We start from the raw sequence: 25,950 nt of genomic DNA on the forward strand, positions 1-25,950 counted from the left end.
AGGCAGGAGCAGAAGAAGAAAAAAAATGGTGGCAGTGTGCAGGGCATAGCTCAGGTTTATCTTTGAGAAAGCAACTACGTCTGTTAGCCGGGAGAGGGCCTGGGTTTATTGCATGGGGAGTGTGGAAAGCCTATGTAGTTTAATTTTATTCTCAGTGGTTCTTATACTTGCCATGTCTACCAACGTTGATTGTGGAGGTGAAAAGCTTGCGTCTGTAGATTTCGAGATATTCGGGAATGTCCAGGGTAGGTAGGAATACTAGGCTACCCAGCGCATGTTCAGCTGTCTGCCTTGGGGATCTGAGCCTGTATGTAAAAACGTCAACTCACACAATGCACACTGCCTGAAGTAGATTCACTGAGTAGGCAAGTTTTGTTACAATTTTCACTGTGCAACCGAAACATAGCATGCTGCTATCCATATTTTCAAATGCAATTGTTTTCCTCTATGGCATGGTGCAAGTTAGCCCCTTTGACTCCAATGCATTACATTACATTGGAGTTATTGAATATTGCTGAAGGGAATTGATCAAGGCATGAAATGCTGTATCTAAAGACAATTGATCCATTGCAAACTTAATTCTCATCCAAAAATAACTTTACAAATACAAAATATACACTTCTTCCCCTGGTCTTTTTTGTGTGTAACACAGCTTCGAGAATGTTTTTTTTTTTTTTTTTTTGCCTTCCGAGATTCCATTAGCTCAGGAAGTGTCATAGTTCAGGTACATGTGCAACGCAAAACACCTCCATTAGAATCTGTTAAAACAGTGCACAGTAAGTGTATCTTTTGTATTTGTAAAATTATTTTGGGGTGATATGAAAGAATTTCGGAGGTTTCCAAAACTGTATTGCACGCGTCAGGACTGTTGTACACAGTGGCCGTGCTGTGGTCAATGGCTTGAATGATAACCAAAGAGGGCTGGGTATGGCCCCTTGGATTCTCGACAGCTTCTAGTCTCTGAAAGCAGACAAGACCAGTGGATCAAGTCAATAAAGCAAGATATAACTAGTCTGGAATATTTCAATATGATTTACCCTTATTTATTTTGTTTATTTTGTTCTTACAGGTGTTTGCTTCAGAATGGTGAGCAACTTAACTAACATTTTCCTCAACATGCAAAAGGCTATTGCATTTTTTAAAATAATACTAATTGAAAATAAAAGTAGAACAAAATATATATTTTAAAACCCATCACATTCCATTTTGATTTGCAATGTGTGTTAGTATTTTCCCCTCTTTCATCAACCTTTATTCTTCTTGTGTTCTGTGTTCCATACATATTGATCAAGTGAAGTGTGTTAGTATTTTCATGTAGCCTACATACTGTGTAGAGAATCTTTGGTTCAGTTTCTAAGATACATTGTACAGTGTTATCATTATAAGAAGATAACCCCAGTTAGTGCACTAATATTACACCCCATGTGCTGTTTTTCCTTTGGTTCTGTGTTTTCCAGTACACAGAAGACCAGGGGAAGAAGCTGGGTGTTAATGGCTGGGTGAAGAATACAAGAGAAGGAACAGTGGTTGGCCAGGTACAGGGGCCCCATGACAAGGTCAATGAAATGTAAGTCCACTCTGAGATATACAATACAATTCATTAGACAGGACACGATTCAATGAACCACTCCATTGCAATGTATAGGCAATGTCTTTATTTACAAACTACTGCATACCAGAAGAGGCTAGTGGGAGGAGCTATAGGAGGACGGGCTCATTGTAATGTCTGGAATCAGACACCCGAGGGGCGGGTCTACCTGTTTATTTATTTTATTTAATTTTTTACAGCACCCCAATCTGTTGTGGGAGTTTTTATATGATACTGTGTAAATAATGCAATGCTGGTTCAAAGGAATTTAGCCCTCAGCATCACAACACTCAACCAATATTTTTTATTTTCCATTACCATTTAAAGACAGTTTTTAAGTTGGTTGAAATTTTGCGCCACAGAGAGACATAACATATTATAAGCCTTATTCTAATCATAAAGGCTCATACATGCTTTTAACAAGTAATACCGCTTCATACTTGTAAGTAAAGTGTTTAATGATGCCTATACTACATGTATCAAATCAAATTGTATTTGTCACAAGCTCCGAATACAACAGGTGTAGACCTTACACAGGTGAAGACCGGCTGACTCCGGTAAGACAAGGGGTGGTGGTCTGTGTATATTTGTAAACAACAGCTGGTGCACGAAATCTAATATTAAGGAAGTCTCAAGGTTTTGCTCGCCTGAGGTAGAGTATCTCATGATAAGCTGTAGACCACACTATTTACCGAGAGAGTTTTCATCTATATTTTTCGTAGCTGTCTATTTACCACCACAAACCGATTCTGGCACTAAGACTGCACTCAATGAGCTGTACAAGGCCATAAGTAAACAGGAAAATGCTCATCCAGAGGCAGCGCTCCTAGTGGCCGGGGACATTAATGCAGGGAAACTTAAATCCGTTCTACCTAATTTCTACCAGCATGTTAAATGTGCAACCAGAGGAAAAAAAACTCTAGACCACCTTTACTCCACACACAGAGACACATACAAAGCTCTCCCTCGCTCTCCATTTGGCAAATCTGACGATAATTTTATCCTCCTGATTCCTGCTTATAAGCAAAAACTAAAGCAGGAAGCACCAGTGACTTGGTTAATAAGGAAGTGGTCAGATGACGCAGATGCTATGCTATAGGACTGTTTTGCTAGCACAGCCTGGAATATGTTCCGGGATTCTTCCGATGGCATTGAGGAGTACACCACATCAGTCACTGGCTTCATCAATAAGGGCATCGATGAAGTCGTCCCGACAGTGACCGTACGTACCCCACCAGAAGCCATGGATTACAGGCAACATCCACACTGAGCTAAAGGGTAGAACCATCAAACAGGCAAAGAGTCAGTACAGGACTAAGATTGAATCGTACTACACCGGCTTCGGCGCTTGTCGGATGTGGCAGGGCTACAAAGGGAAGCACAGCCGCGAGCTGCCCAGTGACACGAGCCTACCAGACAAGCTAAATCACTTCTATGCTCGCTTCGAGGCAAGCAACACTGAAGCATGCATGAGAGCATCAGCTGTTCCAGATGACTATGTGATCACGCTCTCCGTAGCCGATGTAAGACTTTTAAGACGGATTACCAGGACGCGTACTCTGAGCATGCGCTGATTAATTTGCAAGTGTCTTCAGTGACATTTTCAATATGTCCCTGACTAAGTCTGTAATACCAACAGGTTTCAAGCAGACCACTATAGTCCCTGTGCCCAAGAACACTAAGATAACCTGCCTAAATGACTACCGACCCGTAGCACTCACGTCTGTAGCGATGAAGTGCTTTGAAAGGCTGGTCATGGCTCACATCAACACCATTATCCCAGAAACCCTAGACCCACTCCAATTTGCATACCGCCCCAACAGATCCACAGATTATGCAATCTCTATTGCACTCCACACTGCCCTTTCCCACATGGACAAGAGGAACACCTATGTGAGAATGCTATTCATTGACTACAGCTCAGCGTTCAACACCATAGTGCCCTCAAAACTCATCACTAAGCTAAGGACCCTGGGACTAAACACCTCCCTCTGCAACTGGATCCTGGACTTCCTAACGGGCCGCCCCCAGGTGGTAAGGGTAGGTAACAACACATCTGCCACGGTGATCCTCAACACGGGGGCCCCTCAGGGGTGCGTGCTCAGTCCCCTCCTGTACTCCCTGTTCACCCATGACTGCATGGCCAGGCACGACTCCAACACCATAATTAAGTTTGCCAACGACACAACAGTGGTAGGCCTGATCACCTACAACGATGAGACAGCCTATAGGGAGGAGGTCAGAGACCTGGCCGTGTGGTGCCAGGATAACAATCTCTCCCTCAATGTGATCAAGACAAAGGAGATGATTGTGGACTACAGGAAAAAAAAAAGAGGACTGAGCACGCCCCATTCTCGTCGACAGGGCTGTAGTGGAACAGGTTGAGAGCTTCAAGTTCCTTGGTGTCCACATCACCAACAAACTATCATGGTCCAAACACACCAAGACAGTCGTGAAGAGGGCACGACAAAGCCTATTCCCCTTCAGGAGACTGAAAAGATTTGTCATGGGTCCTCAGATCCTGAAAAAGTTCTACAGCTGCACCATCGAGAGCATCCTGACTGGTTGCATCACTGCCTGGTATGGCAACTGCTCGGCCTCCGACCGCAAGGCACTACAGACGGTAGTGCGTATGGCCCAGTACATCACTGGGGCCAACTTCCTGCCATCCAGGACCTCTATACCAGGCGGTGTCAGAGGAAGGCCCTAAAAATTCTGAAAGACTCCAGCCACCGTAGTCATACTGTTCTCTCTGCTACCGCACGGCAAGCGGTACCGGAGCGCCAAGTCTAGGTCCAAAAGGCTTCTTAACAGCTTCTACCCCCAAGCCATAAGACTCCTGAACAGCTAATCATGGCTACACAGACTTTTTTACTTAACACTTATTTTTCTTAAAACTGCATTGTTGATTAAGAGCTGTAAGTAAGCATTTCACAGTATGGTCTACACCTGTTGAATTCGGCGCATGTGGCAAATACAATTTTATTTTATTTTATTTTAAATGCTTACTTACAAACCCTTAGCCAACAATGCAGAGTTTTTAAAAACTAAGTAAGAAACATTAGCTAAATAAACTAAAGGAAAAATAGTAACACAATAAAATAACAATTACGAGGCTATACACAAGGGGTACCGGTACTGAGTCTGTGCAGGGGTACGGGGTTAGTTGAGGTAATTTAGGTAATACAGTGAGGGAAAAAAGTATTTGATCCCCTGCTGATTTTGTACGTTTGCCCACTGACAAAGAAATTATCAGTCTATAATTTTAATGGTAGGTTTATTTGAACAGTGAGAGGTAGAATAACAACAACAAAATCCAGAAAAACGCATGTCAAAAATGTTATAAATTGATTTGCATTTTAATGAGGGAAATAAGTATTTGACCCCCTCTCAATCAGAAGGATTTCTGGCTCCGAGGTGTCTTTTATACAGGTAACGAGCACACTCTTAAAGGGAGTGCTCCTAATCTCAGTTTGTTACCTGTATAAAAGACACCTGTCCACAGAAGCAATCAATCAATCAGATTCCAAACTCTCCACCATGGCCAAGACCAAAGAGCTCTCCAAGGATGTCAGGGACAAGATTGTAGACCTACACAAGGCTGGAATGGGCTACAAGACCATCGCCAAGCAGCTTGGTGAGAAGGTGACAACTGTTGGTGCGATTATTCGCAAATGGAAGAAACACAAAAGACCTGTCAATCTCCCTCGGCCTGGGGCTCCATGCAAGATCTCACCTCGTGGAGTTGCAATGATCATGAGAACGGTGAGGAATCAGCCCAGAACTACACAGAAGGATCTTGTCAATGATCTCAAGGCAGCTGGGACCATAGTCACCAAGAAAACAATTGGTAACACATTACGCCGTGAAGGACTGAAATCCTGCAGCGCCTGCATGGTCCCCCTGCTCAAGAAAGCACATATACATGCCCGTCTGAAGTTTGCCAATGAACATCTGAATGATTCAGAGGAGAACTGGGTGAATGTGTTGTGGTCATATGAGACCGAAATTGAGCTCTTCGGCATCAACTCAACTCGCCGTGTTTGGAGGAGGAGGAATGCTGCCTATGACCCCAAGAACACCATCCCCACCGTCAAACATGGAGGTGGAAACATTATGCTTTGGGGGTGTTTTTCTGCTAAGGGGACAGGACAACTTCACCGCATCAAAGGGACGATGGACGGGGCCATGTACCGTCAAATCTTGGGTGAGAACCTCCTTCCCTCAGCCAGGGCATTGAAAATGGGTCGTGGATGGGTATTCCAGCATGACAATGACCCAAAACACATGGCCAAGGCAACAAAGGAGTGGCTCAAGAAGAAGCACATTAAGGTCCTAGAGTGGCCTACCCAGTCTCCAGACCTTAATCCCATAGAAAATATGTGGAGGGAGCTGAAGGTTCGAGTTGCCGAACGTCAGCCTCTAAACCTTAATGACTTGGAGAAGATCTGCAAAGAGGAGTGGGACAAAATCCCTCCTGAGATATGTGCAAACCTGGTGGCCAACTACAAGAAACGTCTGACCTCTGTGATTGCCAACAAGGGTGTTTCCACCAAGTACTAAGTCATGTTTTGCAGAGGGGTCAAATACTTATTTCCCTCCTTAAAATGCAAATCAATTCATAACATTTTTGAAATGTGTTATTCTGTCTCTCATTGTTCAAATAAACCTACCATTAAAATTATAGACTGATTATTTCTTTGTCAGTGGGCAAACGTACAAAATCAGCAGAGGGATTATTTCCCTCACTGTATGTACATGTAGGTTGGGGTAAATTGACTATAGATAATAAACAGAGAGTAGCAGCAGCGTATGTGAAGAGTGTGAATGTATGTATGTCCGTGTGTCTTGGAGTGTCAGTGTAGGATGTGTGAGTGTGTGGTTAGAGTACAGTGAGTGTACATGGAGCCTGTGCAAGTCAGTGCAAAAAAATAGTAATAAAATGTAGTCATACCTCAGAACAGTTACTTTGGTTGACACCATGCAGCTACTTTAATGTCATCACACTTGGGAGAGCTTAACAGAGGGCATTAATTTTACTTATTTTCTGTATTTAATAGAGATAATACCGCTGTATATTGAGACAATATACTACTTTGCCAGTAGGTGTCATTATATCCTCCACCCAGACTATTACCAAATGGCAGGGTTCCCCAACTGGTGGCTTTTTTTTAGCCAATGTATTTTTACATAAAAATATTTTGGGGTTGGATATAAAATACTGTAAAAAAAACAGCAAATCAGCTCTAAGTGATTTTATTTAGAAAATCTGTTCCAAAGTATTCCCACACATAATAGAGAGAGATATGTGATCGTATACAAAGTTTGAAGGTGTGCAAGGTTTGAAATGATTATGTGTTTGTGCTTCTTGCGGTCAATTTGCAGTCTAAAAATTATTTTTTATTATGATCGGGCCCCCTGACCATCCGCTCAAGAAGGAGTTGGCACGTGTCTAAACCTAGTTGATGATCCCTGCCCATGGAATACTCTAGAGTAGAGCTCCCCATGCCTAGTCACAGGCTGTGGCCTGATTCTCTATCCCCAAAGTGTGTGCTCACAAACTCCCCCTCATGGATTTAAAAGGAATGGACTGGTGTATGGTAGAAACTCCCTCTTGAAGAAAAGGAGGGTGATATGCATATCCTAAACTTGCGAATACCGGTGCTGGACTAAAGAATATTACTGAGATAAAGGAATGAGATGCCCGCACACAGAATATGGCTGCTCCCCAGTGCGTTATTCCTGCACCCAAATGTATTGTGTATTTGGGTGCAAAAATAAGCACTAGGGAGCAGAAATATTCTGTGGCTGGCCTCTCATTCGTTTATCTCAGGGAACTCCCCTTTGCCCATGCTTGCACCAATCCAATGCTTTTAAAACCTTGAGAGGGAGTGGATGAGTGCACACTTCAGGGGAAAAGCTAGAGAGACACAACATAGAATCTCTCACTTTGTGTACAGAGCTACAGGGTATATCTGAATAGATTAAGATGGCTTTCTCTCCTAGTCTCTTCTCTATTTTACAAGGTAAACAAGCTAGTTGTAAGCAATATGCCACTTTTGATATGTTCTGCCAGTATGCGTGCCCTTCCTCCACCCTACCCTGGGTATGGGTACAAGTTTCCCTTAGGCACAGATCTAGGATCAGCGTACCCTCCTTAAATCCTATATTAGCAGGGAGGGATGCAAAACTGAAGGATGCTAAACTGACTTCAGATCAGTGTTGAGGGGCAACTTCATCTTACTACTTCCCTGACCTGCTTGGCGGGTGTGGCTCAGCCTGGAGTTCCTAAAACCGAGGCACATGGGAGATTAAGTCAGCCTGGGTCGAGCTGTGGATTACATCACCAGGTTCTCTACGAACTGGGAAATGGGAACAAGACGTGCTGGAGAGGTGGAGGAGGGTCCAACCAGGGGCCAGCAGGGGAGTATTGCCTTTCACAAAGCCTGACCTCGTGTGTGTGTGTGTGTGTGTGATTGATTGCAATGGATCCTCCAAATCCTTGGGCTTGTTTCTAATTTCTATTGTATTGTGACTTGCATAATAGTAAATGAGGTATGTGATGAAAAATGGTAGATTATAGAAACTACCCTAAACTACCTTAACATTAATCTCTCCGGGGAGCTCCTCCACCCATTGGCTATAGAGTATTTATCTAGCTCCAACATTTGGGGGGAGGGGGCCTCTTGAAGTATGTGTATTTTTTAATGTACACACTGCAGTGTTTGTAGTCATTCAACTGTGCCTGATATTGCCATTTGAGTGTTGAGCTTTTGCTGCACAAAAAAGCGTTCCTTTTCATTCCGGCCTGCGAACACGAGATGCGAGAACAGAAATGTGTTTGGTCATTAAATATTGAAACTTGACAGAGCATGCGTGGTTGGAATCTGCTGGAGTCTGCCTGCCTTCCCCCCTCTTTTTTCTCTCTCTCACTAGCAATATATCTTTCCCCTGTCCTACTATCCAGGGTTGGAATTGCTAGAGTCTGCAGACTTATCTCCTTATGTCCCATGTCTTAGTCCTGATATCCACCACTTCATCACTTTATCTTTTCTGGGCCTTTTACCTGAATTATCCGTTTCATTAGTGTGGAGATAAGGCTAGCTTAATTTGAACTAATGCAAGGTGTTGTTGGAATGTTAAAGATCTCGCTATGTCTCAAAGGGCTCTTGTCAAGCAGTACATAAAGTAATGGTACCACCTTACGATGAAGGCACTTTACTGACTCATCCACAATGTGTATCAGGACCAAACCAGTGAGAGGGTTGGAGCCTCCCAGTTCTTCCCTTGAAAACACAATGAGCAGCAGCATAGACTTGAGCACATAGATGGGCTCCACTTTGTACATGGGGTGGGGGTCATTGACCAGTGGATGTGGTAGAGTGAGAGAGAAGGAGTATGTTTTCAAAGCTCTTACTCTCACCGCTATAGAAAACGCAAAGGGGAAAGAGAGGTCATAGACATCCAATAAAGGTCATCCTCTCCAATAAAGGTCATTACTCAGAGATGTGAGATAGGGAAATGTAAACAAGCAAGGGTGGGTGTTCTTAAAGGATTCATTTGGCTAAATACCTCCCTCCCTTGGCAGCTAGCAGTGCAATAATTTTCCAATTTCCCTGTTTTCTTTTGTTAGGGTTGGGTTTCCTGAAAACTGGGTAGATCTATGCACTTAATACATTGTTTATAATACTATAATAGCCTGTGTCCGAATGTAGTACCTATTTAAAATGCTCTGTTTGTGTATCTGTGTGGACTGTGATTCAGAAATGTGCTGTAGTAGTTTGTCAAAAACGCAACATGAAACAATTTCAAATATTTTACTGAGTTACAGAGTTCATATAAGGAAATCAGTCAATTTAAATACATTAATTAGGCCCTAATCTATGGATTTCACAAGACTGGGCAGGGGCGCAGCCATGGGTGGGCTGGGAGGGCATAGGCCCACCCACTTGGGAGCCAGGTCCACCTGCTGGGGAGCCAGGCCCAGCTAATCAGAATTCATTTTTCCCCACAAAAGGGCTTTATTACAGACAGAAATACTCCTCAGTTTCATCAGATGTCCAGGTGGCTGGTCGCAGATGATCCCGCAGGTGAAGAAGCCGGATGTGGAGGTCCTGGGCGTGCGTGGTTACACGTGGTCTACGGTTGTGAGGCCGGTTGGAAGTACTGCCAAAGTCTCTAAAATGATGATGTAGTCGGCTTATGGTAGAGAAATTAACAATCAATTCTCTGGCAACAGCTCTGGTGGACATTCCTGCAGTCAGCATGCCAATTGCGCGCTTCCTCAAAAGTTGAGACATCTGTGGCATTGTGTTGTGTGACAAAACTGCACATTTTACAGTGGCCTTTTATTGTCCCCAGCACAAGCTGCACCTGTGTATTGATCATGCTGTTTAATCAGCTTCTTGATATGCCACACCTGTCAGGTGGATGGATTGTCTTGGCAAAGGAGAAATACTCACTAACAAATTTGTGCACAACATTTGAGGGAAATAATATTTTTGTGCGTATGGAACATTTCTGGGATCTTTTATTTCAGATCATGAAACATGGGACCAACACTTTATTTAGTAGATTTGTAATTTTCAGTGTTTTTTCTGTTATATACACCTTGGTGTGTATCCTATATTTACAATGTCAGTATTGATAACATTTTAGTTATTTATATAGTTTATTTGTCAGGGACAATGCACAATAATCAACATATTCGACAGCACTGAGGTGGAACAGTGTCAGAGTTAACTAGACAGCAATTTTTTATTTATTAGTGGGTGGTCTGTATTTTCTAGGCTTTTTTATCCTGTATTCCCAATTCTCAGACACTCTGTGCTCAACTTGATAATGCATAGCCTAGTGTACCAGTAGAATTACTTGTATTTAATTGAAAGGGAAAACAGTAGGGAAATATCAATGCACCCTTGTAAGAGAGAATGAGACATCTCTTCCATGGCAACGATAGATACATCTCTCTTTTGTTGTTAGTCAATTTCCTCCATCCTAGCCTCCAACGCAATATGTTTTCCCGGCAGTCTCAACACAGACGCTCCTTGAAAAAAGCTTCCGACTGCCAGCCGGTGCGCCTTCCTGCTCACACTCATCCAGTAAGAATGGAGTGATGGGCCCTCAGTGGACCATAATGCATTTAGTGACCTCTTGATTCACTAGAATAAAGCATGAGGGATTTAACGTACAGACTGAGAGGAAGGGCAAAATAGGGCCTCTGGTGTTAGCTCATTGCTTGCATCCATGAGACGATTACAACCAACAATAATTGATCCCATTGTGTTTGCGTTATGCTGGGGACGCAAAACATGTGGCCTATTACAGCCAAATCTTGTCTGTAGATGGCAATACATATTGCCATGTCTGTCAATGCATTGACACCAGACTTGGGTCAAATAGATTGTTTTATACATTGCCCGGCCTTTTTTTTTTATATATATATTTTTTTATTGTTCATTTTTTATTTTGGGGGGATAGATTAGCTTTAATATTGCAGATACAGTGGGGGAAAAAAGTATTTAGTCAGCCACCAATTGTGCAAGTTCTCCCACTTAAAAAGATGAGAGAGGCCTGTAATTTTCATCATAGGTACACGTCAACTATGACAGACAAAATGAGGAAAAAAAATCCAGAAAATCACATTGTAGGATTTTTAATGAATTTATTTGCAAATTATGGTGGAAAATAAGTATTTGGTCAATAACAAAAGTTTCTCAATACTTTGTTATATACCCTTTGTTGGCAATGACACAGGTCAAACGTTTTCTGTAAGTCTTCACAAGGTTTTCACACACTGTTGCTGGTATTTTGGCCCATTCCTCCATGCAGATCTCCTCTAGAGCAGTGATGTTTTGGGGCTGTCGCTGGGCAACACAGACTTTCAACTGCCTCCAAAGATTTTCTATGGGGTTGAGATCTGGAGACTGGCTAGGCCACTCCAGGACCTTGAAATGCTTCTTACGAAGCCACTCCTTCGTTGCCCGGGCGGTGTGTTTGGGATCATTGTCATGCTGAAAGACCCAGCCACGTTTCATCTTCAATGCCCTTGCTGATGGAAGGATGTTTTCCCTCAAAATCTCACGATACATGGCCCCATTCATTCTTTCCTTTACATGGATCAGTCGTCCTGGTCCCTTTGCAGAAAAACAGCCCCAAAGCATGATGTTTCCACCCCCATGCTTCACAGTAGGTATGGTGTTCTTTTGATGCAACTCAGCATTCTTTGTCCTCCAAACACGACGAGTTGAGTTTTTACCAAAAAGTTCTATTTTGGTTTCATCTGACCATATGACATTCTCCCAATCCTCTTCTGGATCATCCAAATGCACTCTAGCAAACTTCAGACGGGCCTGGACATGTACTGGCTTAAGCAGGGGGACACGTCTGGCACTGCAGGGATTTGAGTCCCTGGCGGCATAGTGTGTTACTGATGGTAGGCTTTGTTACTTTGGTCCCAGCTCTCTGCAGGTCATTCACTAGGTCCCCCGTGTGGTTCTGGGATTTTTGCTCACCGTTCTTGTGATCATTTTGACCCCACGGGGTGAGATCTTGCGTGGAGCCCCAGATCGAGGGAGATTATCAATGGTCTTGTATGTCTTCCATTTCCTAATAATTGCTCCCACAGTTGATTTCTTCAAACCAAGCTGCTTACCTATTGCAGATTCAGTCTTCCCAGCCTGGTGCAGGTCTACAATTTTGTTTCTGTTGTCCTTTGACAGCTCTTTGGTCTTGGCCATAGTGGAGTTTGGAGTGTGACTGTTTGAGGTTGTGGACAGGTGTCTTTTATACTGATAACAAGTTCAAACAGGTGCCATTAATACAGGTAACGAGTGGAGGACAGAGGAGCCTCTTAAATAAGTTACAGGTGTGTGAGAGCCAGAAATCTTGCTTGTTTGTAGGTGACCAAATACTTACTTTCCACCATAATTTGCAAATAAATTCATAAAGAATCCTACAATGTGATTTTCTGGATTTTTTTTCCTCAATTTGTCTGTCATAGTTGACATGTACCTATGATGAAAATTACAGGCCTCTCTCATCTTTTTAAGTGGGAGAACTTGCACAATTGGTGGCTGACTAAATACTTTCTTTCCCCACTGTAGATTGTACCATCAATGTAATTCTCTGCATCCCTTCCAATCCCCCATATGTTTTTTTTCTTCTCACAAATATATATATAAATTATATATACACATACATATACACATAAATATAAATACATATTCAAAAGTTTGGGGTCACTTAGAAATGTCCTTGTTTTCCATGAAAACATACATGAAACGAGTTTGAATAGGAAATATAGCAAAATCCATCGGAAATGTAGTCATTGACAAGGTTAGAAATAATGATTTTTAAAAGAAATAATAATTGTGTCCTTCCAACTTTGCTTTCGTCGAAGAATCCTCCATTTGCAGCAATTACAGCCTTGCAGACCTTTGGCATTCTAGTTGTCAATTTGTTGAGGTAATCTGAAGAGATTTCACCCCATGCATCCTGAAGCACCTCCCACAATTTGGATTGGCTTGATGGTCACTTCTTACGTACCATACAGTCAAGCTGCTCCCACAACAGCTCAATAGGGTTGAGATCCGGTGACCGTGCTGGCCACTCCATTATAGACAGAATACCAGCTGACTGCTTCTTCCCTAAATAGTTATTGCATAGTTTGGAGCTGTGCTTTGGGTCATTGTCCTGTTGTAGGAGGAAACTGGCTCCAATCAAGCGCCGTCCACAGGGTATGGCATGGCGTTGCAAAATGGAGTGATAGCCTTCCTTCTTCAAGATCCCTTTTACCCTGTACAAATCTCCCACTTTACCACCACCAAAGCACCCCCAGACCATCACATTGCCTCCACCATGCTTGACAGATGGCATCAAGCACTCCTCCAACATCTTTTCATTTGGTCTGCGTCTCACAAATGTTGTTCTTTGTGATCCGAACACCTTAAATTTCGATTCATATGTCCATAACACCTTTTTCCAATCTTCCTCTGTCCAGTGTCTGTGTTCTTTTGCCCATCTTAATATTTTCTTTTTATTGGCCAGTCTGAGATATGGCTTTTTCTTTGCAACTCTGCCTAGAAGGTCAGCATCCCGGAGTCGCCTCTTCACTGTTGACGTTGAGACTGGTGTTTCTCTATTTAAAGAAGCTGCCAGTTGAGGACCTGTGAGGCATCTGTTTCTCAAACTAGACACTAATGTATTTGTCCTCTTGCTCAGTTGTGCATCGGGACCTCCCACTCCTCTTTCTATTCTGGTTAGAGCCAGTTTGCGCTGTCCTGTGAAGGGAGTACTACACAGCGTTGTACGAGATCTTCAGTTTCTTGGCAATTTCTCGCATGTAATAGCCTTAATTTCACAGAACAAGAATAGACTGATGAGTTTCAGAAGAAAGTTATTTGTTTCTGGCCATTTTGATTCTGTAATCGAACCCACAATTGCTGATGCTCCAGATACTCAACTAGTCTCATGAAGGCCAGTTTTATTGCTTCTTTAATCAGCACAACAGTTTTCAGCTGCTGTGCTAACATAATTGCAAAAGGGTTTTCTAATGATCAATTACCCTTTTAAAATGATCAACTTGGATTAGCAAACATAACGTGCCATTGTAACACAGGACTGATGGTTGCTGATAATGGGCCTCTGTACGCCTATGTAGATATTCCATTAAAAAATCAGCCGTTTCCAGCTACATTACCATTTACAACATTAACAATGTCTACACTGTATTTCTGATCAATTTGATATTATTTTAATGGACAAAACATTTGCTTTTGAACGGTAGTGTACATACAGTTGAAGTCGGAAGTTTACATACACCTTAGCCAAATACATTTAAACTCAGTTTTTCACCATTCCTGACATTTAATCCTAATAAAAATTCCCTGTCTTGGGTCAGTTAGGATCACCACTTTATTTTAAGAATGTGAAATGTCAGAATAATAGTAGAGAGAATGATTTATTTCAGCTTTTATTTCTTTAATCAAATTCCCAGTGGGTCAGACGTTTACATACACTCAATTAGTATTTGGTAGCATTGCCTTTAAATTGTTTAACTTGGGTCAAACATTTCGGGTAGCCTTCCACAAGCTTCCCACAATACGTTGGGTGAATTTTGGACCATTCCTCCTGACAGAGCTGGTGTAACTGAGTCAGGTTTGTAGGCCTACTTGCTCGCACATGCTTTTTGAGTTCTGCCCACACATTTTCTATAGGATTGAGGTCAGGGCTTTGTGATGGCCACTCCAATACCTTTACTTTGTTGGCCTAAAGCCATTTTGCCACAACTTTGGAAGTATGCTTGGGGACATTGTCCATTTGGAAGACCCATTTGCGACCAAGCTTTAACTTCCTGACTGATGTCTTGAGATGTTGCTTCAATATATCCACATAATTTTCCTTCCTCATGATGCCATCTATTTTGTGAAGTGCACCAGTCCCTCCTGCAGCAAAGCACCCCCACAGCATGATGCTTCCATCCTCGTGCTTCACGGTTGGGATGGTGTTCTTCGGCTTGCAAGCCACCCCCTTTTTTCTCCAAACATAACGATGGTCAATATTGACAGTTCTATTTTTGTTTCATCAGACCAGAGGACATTTCTCCAAAAAGTACGATCTTTGTCCCCATGTGCAGTTGCAAACCGTAAACTGGCTTTTAGAAAAGTGGCTTCTTCCTTGCTGAGCGGCCTTTCAGTTTATGTCGATATAGGACTCGTTTTACTGTGGATATAGATACTTTTGTACCTGTTTCCTCCAGCATCTTCACAAGGTCCTTTGCTGTTGTTCTGGGATTGATTTGCACTTTTCGCACCAAAGTACGCTCATTTCTAGGAGAGAGAACGCATCTCCTTCCTGAGCGGTATGACTGCTGTGTGGTCCTGCTATTGTTTGTACAGATGAATGTGGTACCTTCAGGCATTTGGAAATTGCTCCCAAGGATGAACCAGACTTGTGGAGGTCTACAATTGTTTTTCTGAGGTCTTGGCTGATTTCTTTTGATTTTCCCATGATGCCAAGCAAAGAGGCACTGAGTTTGAAGGTAGGCCTTGAAATACATCCACAGGTACACCTCCAATTGACTCAAATGATGTCAATTAGCCTATCAGAAGCTTATAAAGCCATGACATCATTTTCTGGAATTTTCCAAGCTGTTTAAAGGCACAGTCAACTTAGTGTATGTAAACTTCTGACCCACTGGAATTGTGATACAGTGAATTATAAGTGAAATAATCTGTCTATAAACAATTGTTGGAAAATGTACTTGTATCATACACAAAGTAGATGTCCTAACCGACTTGCCAAAACTATAGAAATGTGTGGAGTGGTTGAAAAACGAGTTTTAATGACTCCAACCTACAGTGAGGGAAAAAAGTATTTGATCCCCTGCTGATTTTGTACGTTTGCCCACTGACAAAGAAATGATCAGTCTATAATTTTAATGTTAGGTTTATTTGAACAGTGAGAGACAGAATAACAACAACAAAATCCAGAAAAACACATGTCAAAAATGTTATAAATTGATTTGCATTTTAATGAGGGAAATAAGTATTTGACCCCCTCTCAATCAGAAAGATTTCTGGCTCCCAGGTGTCTTTTATACAGGTAACGAGCTGAGATTAGGAGCACACTCTTAAAGGGAGTGCTCCTAATCTCAGCTTGTTACCTGTATAAAAGACACCTGTCCACAGAAGCAATCAATCAATCAGATTCCAAACTCTCCACCATGGCCAAGACCAAAGAGCTCTCCAAGGATGTCAGGGACAAGATGGTAGACTTACACAAGGCTGGAATGGGCTACAAGACCATCGCCAAACAGCTTGGTGAGAAGGTGACAACAGTTGGTGCGATTATTCTCAAATGGAAGAAACACAAAAGAACTGTCAATCTCCCTCGGCCTGGGGCTCCATGCAAGATCTCACCTCGTGGAGTTGCAATGATCATGACAACGGTGAGGAATCAGCCCAGAACTACACGGGAGGATCTTGTCAATGATCTCAAGGCAGCTGGGACCATAGTCACCAAGAAAACAATTGGTAACACACTACGCCGTGAAGGACTGAAATCCTGCAGCACCGGCAAGGTCCCCCTGTTCAAGAAAGCACATACAGTGGGGGAAAAAAGTATTTAGTCAGCCACCAATTGTGCAAGTTCTCCCACTTAAAAAGATGAGAGAGGCCTGTAATTTTCATCATAGGTACACGTCAACTATGACAGACAAATTGAGAAATCTTTCCAGAAAATCACATTGTAGGATTTTTTATGAATTTATTTGCAAATTATGGTGGAAAATAAGTATTTGGTCACCTACAAACAAGCAAGATTTCTGGCTCTCACAGACCTGTAACTTCTTCTTTAAGAGGCTCCTCTGTCCTCCACTTGTTACCTGTATTAATGGCACCTGTTTGAACTTGTTATCAGTATAAAAGACACCTGTCCACAACCTCAAACAGTCACACTCCAAACTCCACTATGGCCAAGACCAAAGAGCTGTCAAAGGACACCAGAAACAAAATTGTAGACCTGCACCAGGCTGGGAAGACTGAATCTGCAATAGGTAAGCAGCTTGGTTGGAAGACATACAAGACCACTGATAATCTCCCTCGATCTGGGGCTCCACGCAAGATCTCACCCCGTGGGGTCAAAATGATCACAAGAACGGTGAGCAAAAATCCCAGAACCACACGGGGGGACCTAGTGAATGACCTGCAGAGAGCTGGGACCAAAGTAACAAAGCCTACCATCAGTAACACACTACGCCGCCAGGGACTCAAATCCTGCAGTGCCAGACGTGTCCCCCTGCTTAAGCCAGTACATGTCCAGGCCCGTCTGAAGTTTGCTAGAGTGCATTTGGGTGATCCAGAAGAGGATTGGGAGAATGTCATATAATTCAGATGAAACCAAAATAGAACTTTTTGGTAAAAACTCAACTCGCCGTGTTTGGAGGACAAAGAATGCTGAGTTGCATCCAAAGAACACCATACCTACTGTGAAGCATGGAGGTGGAAACATCATGCTTTGGGGCTGTTTTTCTGCAAAGGGACCAGGACGAATGATCCGTGTAAAGGAAAGAATGAATGGGGCCATGTATCGTGAGATTTTGAGGGAAAACATCCTTCCATCAGCAAGGGCATTGAAGATGAAACGTGGTTGGGTCTTTCAGCATGACAATGATCCCAAACACACCGCCCGGGCAACGAAGGAGTGGCTTCGTAAGAAGCATTTCAAGGTCCTGGAGTGGCCTAGCCAGTCTCCAGATCTCAACCCCATAGAAAATCTTTGGAGGGAGTTGAAAGTCCGTGTTGCCCAGCGACAGCCCCAAAACATCACTGCTCTAGAGGAGATCTGCATGGAGGAATGGGCCAAAATAACAGCAACAGTGTGTGAAAACCTTGTGAAGACTTACAGAAAACGTTTGACCTGTGTCATTGCCAACAAAGGGTATATAACAAAGTATTGAGAAACTCTTGTTATTGACCAAATACTTATTTTCCACCATAATTTGCAAATAAATTCATTAAAAATCCTACAATGTGATTTTCTGGAGAAAAAAATTCTCATTTTGTCTGTCATAGTTGACATGTACCTATGATGAAAATTACAGGCCTCTCTCATCTTTTTAAGTGGGAGAACTTGCACAATTGGTGGCTGACTAAATACTTTTTTACCCCACTGTATACAGGCCCGTCTGAAGTTTGCCAATGAACATCTGAATGATTCAGAAGAGAACTGGGTGAAAGTGTTGTGGTCAGATGAGACCAAAATGGAGCTCTTTGGCATCAACTCAACTCGCCGTGTTTGGAGGAGGAGGAGGAATGCTGCCTATGACCCCAAGAACACCATCCCCACCGTCAAACATGGAGGTGGAAACATTATGCTTTGGGGGTGTTTTTCTGCTAAGGGGACAGGACAACTTCACCGCATCAAAGGGACGATGGACGGGGCCATGTACCGTCAAATCTTGGGTGAGAACCTCCTTCCCTCAGCCAGGGCATTGAAAATGGGTTGTGGATGGGTATTCCAGCATGACAATGATCCAAAACACACAGCCAAGGCAACAAAGGAGTGGCTCAAGAAGAAGCACATTAAGGTCCTGGAGTGGCCTAGGCAGTCTCCAGACCTTAATCCCATAGAAAATCTGTGGAGCTGAAGGTTTGAGTTGCCAAACGTCAGGCTTGAAACCTTAATGACTTGGAGAAGATCTGCAAAGAGGAGTGGGACAAAATCCCTCCTGAGATGTGTGCAAACCTGGTGGCCAACTACAAGAAACGTCTGACCTCTGTGATTGCCAACAAGGGTTTTGCCACCAAGTACTAAGTCATGTTTTGCAGAGGGGTCAAATACTTATTTCCCTCATTAAAATGCAAATCAATTTATAACATTTTTGACATGCGTTTTTCTGGAATTTTTTGTTTTTATTCTGTCTCTCACTGTTCAAATAAACCTACCAATAAAATTATAGACTGATAATTTCTTTGTCAGTGGGCAAACGTACAAAATCAGCAGGGGATCAAATACTTTTTTCCCTCACTGTAAGTGTAAACTTCCAACTTCAACTGTACATATATATACATATTCTTTAAAAAAATATATATTTCCCTTTATTACTTTCCAACCCCACCACCCCTTCCCTAATTGGAGTAAACTAGTGAACAACATTGCTTAGGCCTCTACTTCCAGCTTATACATACTATATACATTTTATGGACACAGTCAATTTTACAATAATTATATTTTGTTTGTTTTTACTCCTGAACTTCCTCTACACTCAACCTCTCCGATAATTTTCATGATGTATATTTGAGTTTAACCACAATATTTGTTACATTATTTGTTCTGTCGTTTCTGGAGGATTAAATTGAAATTGCAACCAACTTTCTATTACTTGTTTTAGAAATGCCTGCCCTTTATTTTGTTTAGTCCAGTACAATGGAATGAATGGAGTAGTCCCAACAGCTAAATAAAATAAGATTTAATTGCCTCAAAAAGTTCCTCTTCTGTACGTTGGCCTTCAAACTGGTTATTTTTACATTATTATTATTATTATTAGGAAAGAAATCCTTACAGTTAACATCATTCCGTGGAAATGGAGGAGACTGAAAAGAAAACATATACAGTGGGGGAAAAAAGTATTTAGTCAGCCACCAATTGTGCAAGTTCTCCCACTTAAAAAGATGAGAGAGGCCTGTAATTTTCATCATAGGTACACGTCAACTATGACAGACAAATTGGAGAGAAAAAAATCCAGAAAATCACATTGTAGGATTTTTTTATGAATTTATTTGCAAATTATGGTGGAAAATAAGTATTTGGTCACCTACAAACAAGCAAGATTTCTGGCTCTCACAGACCTGTAACTTCTTCTTTAAGAGGCTCCTCTGTCCTCCACTCGTTACCTGTATTAATGGCACCTGTTTGAACTTGTTATCAGTATAAAAGACACCTGTCCACAACCTCAAACAGTCACACTCCAAACTCCACTATGGCCAAGACCAAAGAGCTGTCAAAGGACACCAGAAACAAAATTGTAGTCCTGCACCAGGCTGGGAAGACTGAATCTGCAATAGGTAAGCAGCTTGGTTTGAAGAAATCAACTGTGGGAGCAATTATTAGGAAATGGAAGACATACAAGACCACTGATAATCTCCCTCGATCAGGGGCTCCACGCAAGATCTCACCCCGTGGGGTCAAAATGATCACAAGAATGGTGAGCAAAAATCCCAGAACCACACGGGGGGACCTAGTGAATGACCTGCAGAGAGCTGGGACCAAAGTAACAAAGCCTACCATCAGTAACACACTACGCCGCCAGGGACTCAAATCCTGCAGTGCCAGACGTGTCCCCCTGCTTAAGCCAGTACATGTCCAGGCCCGTCTGAAGTTTGCTAGAGTGCATTTGGATGATCCAGAAGAGGATTGGGAGAATGTCATATGGTCAGATGAAACCAAAATATAACTTTTTGGTAAAAACTCAACTTGTCGTGTTTGGAGGACAAAGAATGCTGAGTTGCATCCAAAGAACACCATACCTACTGTGAAGCATGGGGGTGGAAACATCATGCTTTGAGGCTGTTTTTCTGCAAAGGGACCAGGACGACTGATCCGTGTAAAGGAAAGATTGAATGGGGCCATGTATCGTGAGATTTTGAGTGAAAACCTCCTTCCATCAGCAAGGGCATTGAAGATGAAACGTGGCTGGGTCTTTCAGCATGACAATGATCCCAAACACACCGCCCGGGCAACGAAGGAGTGGCTTCGTAAGAAGCATTTCAAGGTCCTGGAGTGGCCTAGCCAGTCTCCAGATCTCAACCCCATAGAAAATCTTTGGAGGGAGTTGAAAGTCTGTGTTGCCCAGCGACAGCCCCAAAACATCACTGCTCTAGAGGAGATCTGCATGGAGGAATGGGCCAAAATACCAGCAACAGTGTGTGAAAACCTTGTGAAGACTTACAGAAAACATTTGACCTGTGTCATTGCCAACAAAGGGTATATAACAAAGTATTGAGAAACTTTTGTTATTGACCAAAATCGAGAGGAGTGGGACAAAATTGCCACCAAGTACTAACTCATGTTTTGCAGAGGGCTCAAATACTTATTTCCCTCATTAAAATGCAAATAAATTTATAACATTTTTGACATGCGTTTTTCTGGATTTGTTTGTTGTTATTCTGTCTCTCACTGTTCAAATAAACATACTATTAAAATTATAGACTGATAATTTCTTTGTCAGTGGGCAAATGTACAAAATCAGCAGGGGATCAAATACTTTTTTCCCTCACTGTATCCACTAGTTCTAATGTATCCATGATATTCGTGATCTCCTTAAGTGCTTGAGGGTGATAGTTTGTGATTTCCTTTAAGATCCATTCAGGTACTTAAAACCGTATTATAATCTCCCACAATAATAATAGATTCATTGGTTGCTTGTGACCTCAATATATTATTATACAGTACCAGTCAAAGGTTTGGACACACCTACTCATTCAAGGGTTTTTCTTTAGTCTTACTATTTTCTACATTGTAGAATAATAGTGAAGACATCAACACAATGAAATAACACATATGGAATCATGTAGTAACCAAAAAAAGTGTTAAACAAATCAAAACATATTTTATATTTGACATTCTTCAAAGTAGCCACCCTGTAACTTTATGACAGCTTTGCACACTCTTGCCGTTCCCACATATGCTGAGCACTTGTTGGCTGCTTTTCCTTTACTCTGCTGTCCGACTCATCCCAAACCATCTCAATTGGGTTGAGGTCTGGGGATTGTGGAGGCCAGGTCATCTGATGTAGCACTCCATCACTCTCCTTCATGGTAAAATAGCCCTTACACAGCCTGGAGGTGTGTTGGGTCATTGTCCTGTTGAAAAACAAATGATAGCCCCACTAAGCCCAAACCATATGGGATGGTGTATCACTGCAGAATGCTGTGGTACTCATACTGGTTAAGTGTGCCTTGAATTCTAAATATATCACAGACAGTGTCACCAGCAAAGCACCCCCACACCATACACCTCCTCCATGCTTTACGGTGGGAACTACACATGCGGAGATCATCCGTTCACCAACACTGCGTCTCACAAAGACACGGCGGTTAGAACCAAAAATCTCAAATTTGGACTCCAGACCAAAGGACAGATTTCCACCGGTCTAATGTCCATTGCTCGTGTTTCTTGGCCCAAGCAGGTCTCTTCTTCTTATTGGTGTCCTTTAGTAGTGGTTTCTTTGCAGCAATTCGACCATGAAGGACTGATTCACAAAGTCCCCTCTGAACAATTGATGTTGAGATGTGTCTGTGACTTGAACTCTGTGAAGCATTTATTTGGTCTGCAATTTCTGAGGCTGGTAATTCTAATGAACTTATCCTCTGCAGCAGAGTTAACTCTGGGTCTTCCATTCCTGTGGTGGTCCTCATGAGAGCCAGTTTCATCATAGCGCTTGATGGTATTTGCGACTGCACTTGAATAAACTTTCAAAGTTCTTGGAATGTTCCATATTGACTGACCTTAATGTCTTAAAGTAATGATGGACTGTCATTTCTCTTTGCTTATTTGAGCTGTTCTTGCCATAACATGGACTTAGTCTTTTACCAAATAGGGCTATCTTCTGTACACCCCCCCACCTTGTCACCACAACTGATTGGCTCAAACACATTAAGAAGGAAAGAAATTCCACAATTAACTTTTTAGAAGGCACACCTGTTAATTGAAATGCATTCCTCATGAAGCTGGTTGAGAGAATGCCAAGAGTGTGCAAAGCTGTCATCAAGGCAAAGGGTGGCTATTTGAAGAATGTCAAATATAAAATATATTTTGAATTGTTTAACACTTTTTTGATTACAACATGATTCCATATGTGTTATTTCATAGTTTTGATGTCTTCACTATTATTCTACAGTGTAAAAAATAGTAAAAATAAAGAAAAACCCTTGAGTAGGTGTGTCCAAACTTTTGACTGGTGGTGTATATATTTTCGAAGAAGTATGGATCATCATTATTTGGCCCATGACAGTTTGTTAGGTGTTGTTTTGACTTGGAATTGTGGGCCTTTTCTCTCTCTGTAGGAAGATGTGGCTGAGGAAGGTGGGGAGTCCCAGCTCACGCATTGACCACGCCGAGTTCTCTAACGAGAGGGACATCCCCAAACTGGAAATCCATGGCTTTGGCACACGCTACTGAGCGCCAGAGCAGCGACAAAGCACAGCAGCAGCAAGTATCCACCCTGAGGCCTGCCCCAAAGGAATTAGTAGCATCTCAACTTCTATGGGGGTTGATTTGTCCTGTAATATTCACATCTTCACAGTTTCAAATGTCATTCTAAAGCCTGTTATGCCATTTATTTATTATTTGAAGAATAGTCATTTGAATGATACCCAGAAATGTTATAGTTGTATTATAATATGTTATCATGTAACCCACAGAAGAAGTTCGACATGAGTAGTTTGCTAAATGCAACTTTTAAATTGCACTTAAATGCCATGTATGTCAATAATAGTCAACCTTTAAAATGTTGAGTTCATCCCATCACAAAGACAGAAATAAAATAATTTAGTGAAACCACTGTGTGAACATGTTCAGTAGTTTTAAATATTTAAGATGTTTTGATGAGGTTCTGCAGTTCTTTTTCTCAACATATACTCACCGGACAGTTTATTAGGTACACACATCTAGTACCGTGTCGGACACCCCTTTGCCTCCAGAACAGCCTGAATTCTTCAGGGCATTCTACAAGGTGTCGGAAATGTTCCACGGGGATGTTGGTCCAAGCTGACGCGATGGCATCAATCAGTTGCTGCAGATTGGACGGCAGTACATTCATGCTGCGAACAGCCCGTTCCATCTCATCCCAAAGATACTCTATTGGGTTGAGGTCTGGGGACTGCGCACGCCTCTCAAGTAAACTGAACTTGCTGTCATGTTCCAGGCGATGTTTTCCACTCCTCAATTTTCCAGTGTTGGTCATCGCGTGCCCATTGGAGCCGCTTCTTCTTGTTTTTAGCTGATAGGAGTGGAAACCGGTGTGGTCATCGGAGCAATAGCCCATCCGTGACAAGGATCGACGAGTTCTGTGTTCCGAGATACCGTTCTGCACACCACTGTTGTACTGCACCGTTATTTGTCTGTTTGTGGCCCGCCTGTTAGCTTGCACGATTCTTGCCATTATCCTTCGACCTCTCTCATCAATGAGCAGTTTTTGCCCACAGGACTGTCACTGACTGGATGTTGTTTGTCGCACCATTCTCGGTGAACACTGTCGTGTGTGAAAAGCCCAGGATGGCGGCCGTTTCTGAGATATTGGATCCGGCACGCCTGGCACTGACGATTATACCACACTCAAAGTCGCTTTGGTCACTTGTTTTGCCCATTCTTTATTTTATTTTATTTTGTACTTTTTACCCCTTTTTCGTGATATCAAATTGGCAGTTACAGTCTTGTCCCATCGCTGCAACTCCAGTACGGACTCGGGAGAGGCGAAGGTCGAGAGCCATGCGTCCTCCGAAACACGACCCTACCAAGCCCACTGCTTCTTGACACACTGCTAGCTTAACCAGGAAGCCAGCCGCACCAATGTGTCGGAGGAAACACTGTACAACTGGCGACCGAAGTCAGCGTGCATGCACCCGGCCCGCCACAAGGAGTCGCTAGAGCGCAATGGGACAAGGACATCCCGGCCGGCCAAATCCCCCTAACCCGGACGACGCTGGGCCAATTGTGCGCCGCTTCATGGGTCTCCCGGTCGCGGCCGGCTGCGACACAGCCTGGGATCGAACCCTGGTCTGTAGTGACGCCTTAAGCACTGCGATGCAGTGCCTTAGACCGCTGCGCCACTTGGGAGGCTGTTTTGCTAATTCTAACGTTCAATCGAACAGTAACTGAATGCCTAGATGCCTGTCTGCCTGCTTTTTGTACAGTGCCTTCAGAAACTATTAACACCCCTTCACTTTTTCCAAATGTTGTTGTATTACAGCCAGAATTTTAAATGGATTAAATTGAGATTTTTTTGGTCACTGGCCTACACACAATACCCCATAATGTCAAAGTGGAATTTTTTTCAACCCCTTTGTTATGGCAAGCCTAAATAAGTTTGAATGACTACCTTATCTCTGTACCCCACACATACAATTATCTGTAAGCTCCCTCAGTCAATCAGTGAATTTCAAACACAGATTCAACCACAAAGATAGAGGTGTCCTTCCTAACTCAGTTGCCGGAGAGGAAGGCAACCGCTCAGGGATTTCACAATTTAATAAATTTTGAATTCAGGCTGTAACACAACAAAATGTGGAGTAAGTCAAGGAGTATGAATACTTTCTGAAAGCACTATAGCAAGCCACGGAAAATTGAGTGATCCATTTTCATGAACGGGTGTTACCTAATAAACTGGCCAGTGTGTGTATAATTGAATTTGATCATTATAGAGTGCCCTTCATACAAGTTCACCACACCAATGTCCATGATCCAAATAACAACATTAATGTTATTGTTTTGGGATGTAGGTTACAGTAGAGTAAAATCATCACAAGCTGTGAGCCTGTACAGTCATCACAAGCTGAAAGCCTGCCTATTTGAGCGAGACATAGGGCTCCACCTGTGGGAGAAATCAACCAATCGTAGCAGTGCTTTGCCCTCCTCACAACTCTGTTTCCTAGGCAAGGATAGCCGGCCTCTGTAAACATCCCTTAAAGGGAAACTTTTTTAACGCTTTTTTCAGTGAGTGATTTTTCAGACATAATTATGCATTATAGTTGTATTTTTTTTATTTTTGCGCCGGGAGAGTTCAACCAATGATGTCATTGGTTGATTGAGCCTGCTGTCTGATTTAAAAATGAATGCAGTCATGTTTTTTAGCAATTATTGTG

At 42.5% G+C, this 25,950-nt stretch overlaps 1 protein-coding gene across 1 annotated transcript; it reads left to right on the plus strand.

Annotated features, from left to right (window-relative positions):
* Positions 1 to 9: 9 nt before the first annotated feature.
* On the plus strand, positions 10 to 23,653 carry LOC123492885 (acylphosphatase-2-like). The gene is made up of 4 exons (XM_045226501.1): positions 10 to 245; positions 1,070 to 1,086; positions 1,458 to 1,567; positions 23,155 to 23,653. The coding sequence occupies exons 1-4, from the start codon at positions 113 to 115 to the stop codon at positions 23,267 to 23,269; spliced, it is 375 nt and encodes a 124-aa protein (XP_045082436.1). The 5' UTR covers positions 10 to 112; the 3' UTR covers positions 23,270 to 23,653.
* Positions 23,654 to 25,950: the final 2,297 nt, after the last annotated feature.

Source organism: Coregonus clupeaformis, chromosome 17 (assembly GCF_020615455.1).
Source record: "Coregonus clupeaformis isolate EN_2021a chromosome 17, ASM2061545v1, whole genome shotgun sequence".
In the NCBI taxonomy this organism is placed as follows: Eukaryota; Metazoa; Chordata; class Actinopteri; order Salmoniformes; family Salmonidae; genus Coregonus; species Coregonus clupeaformis.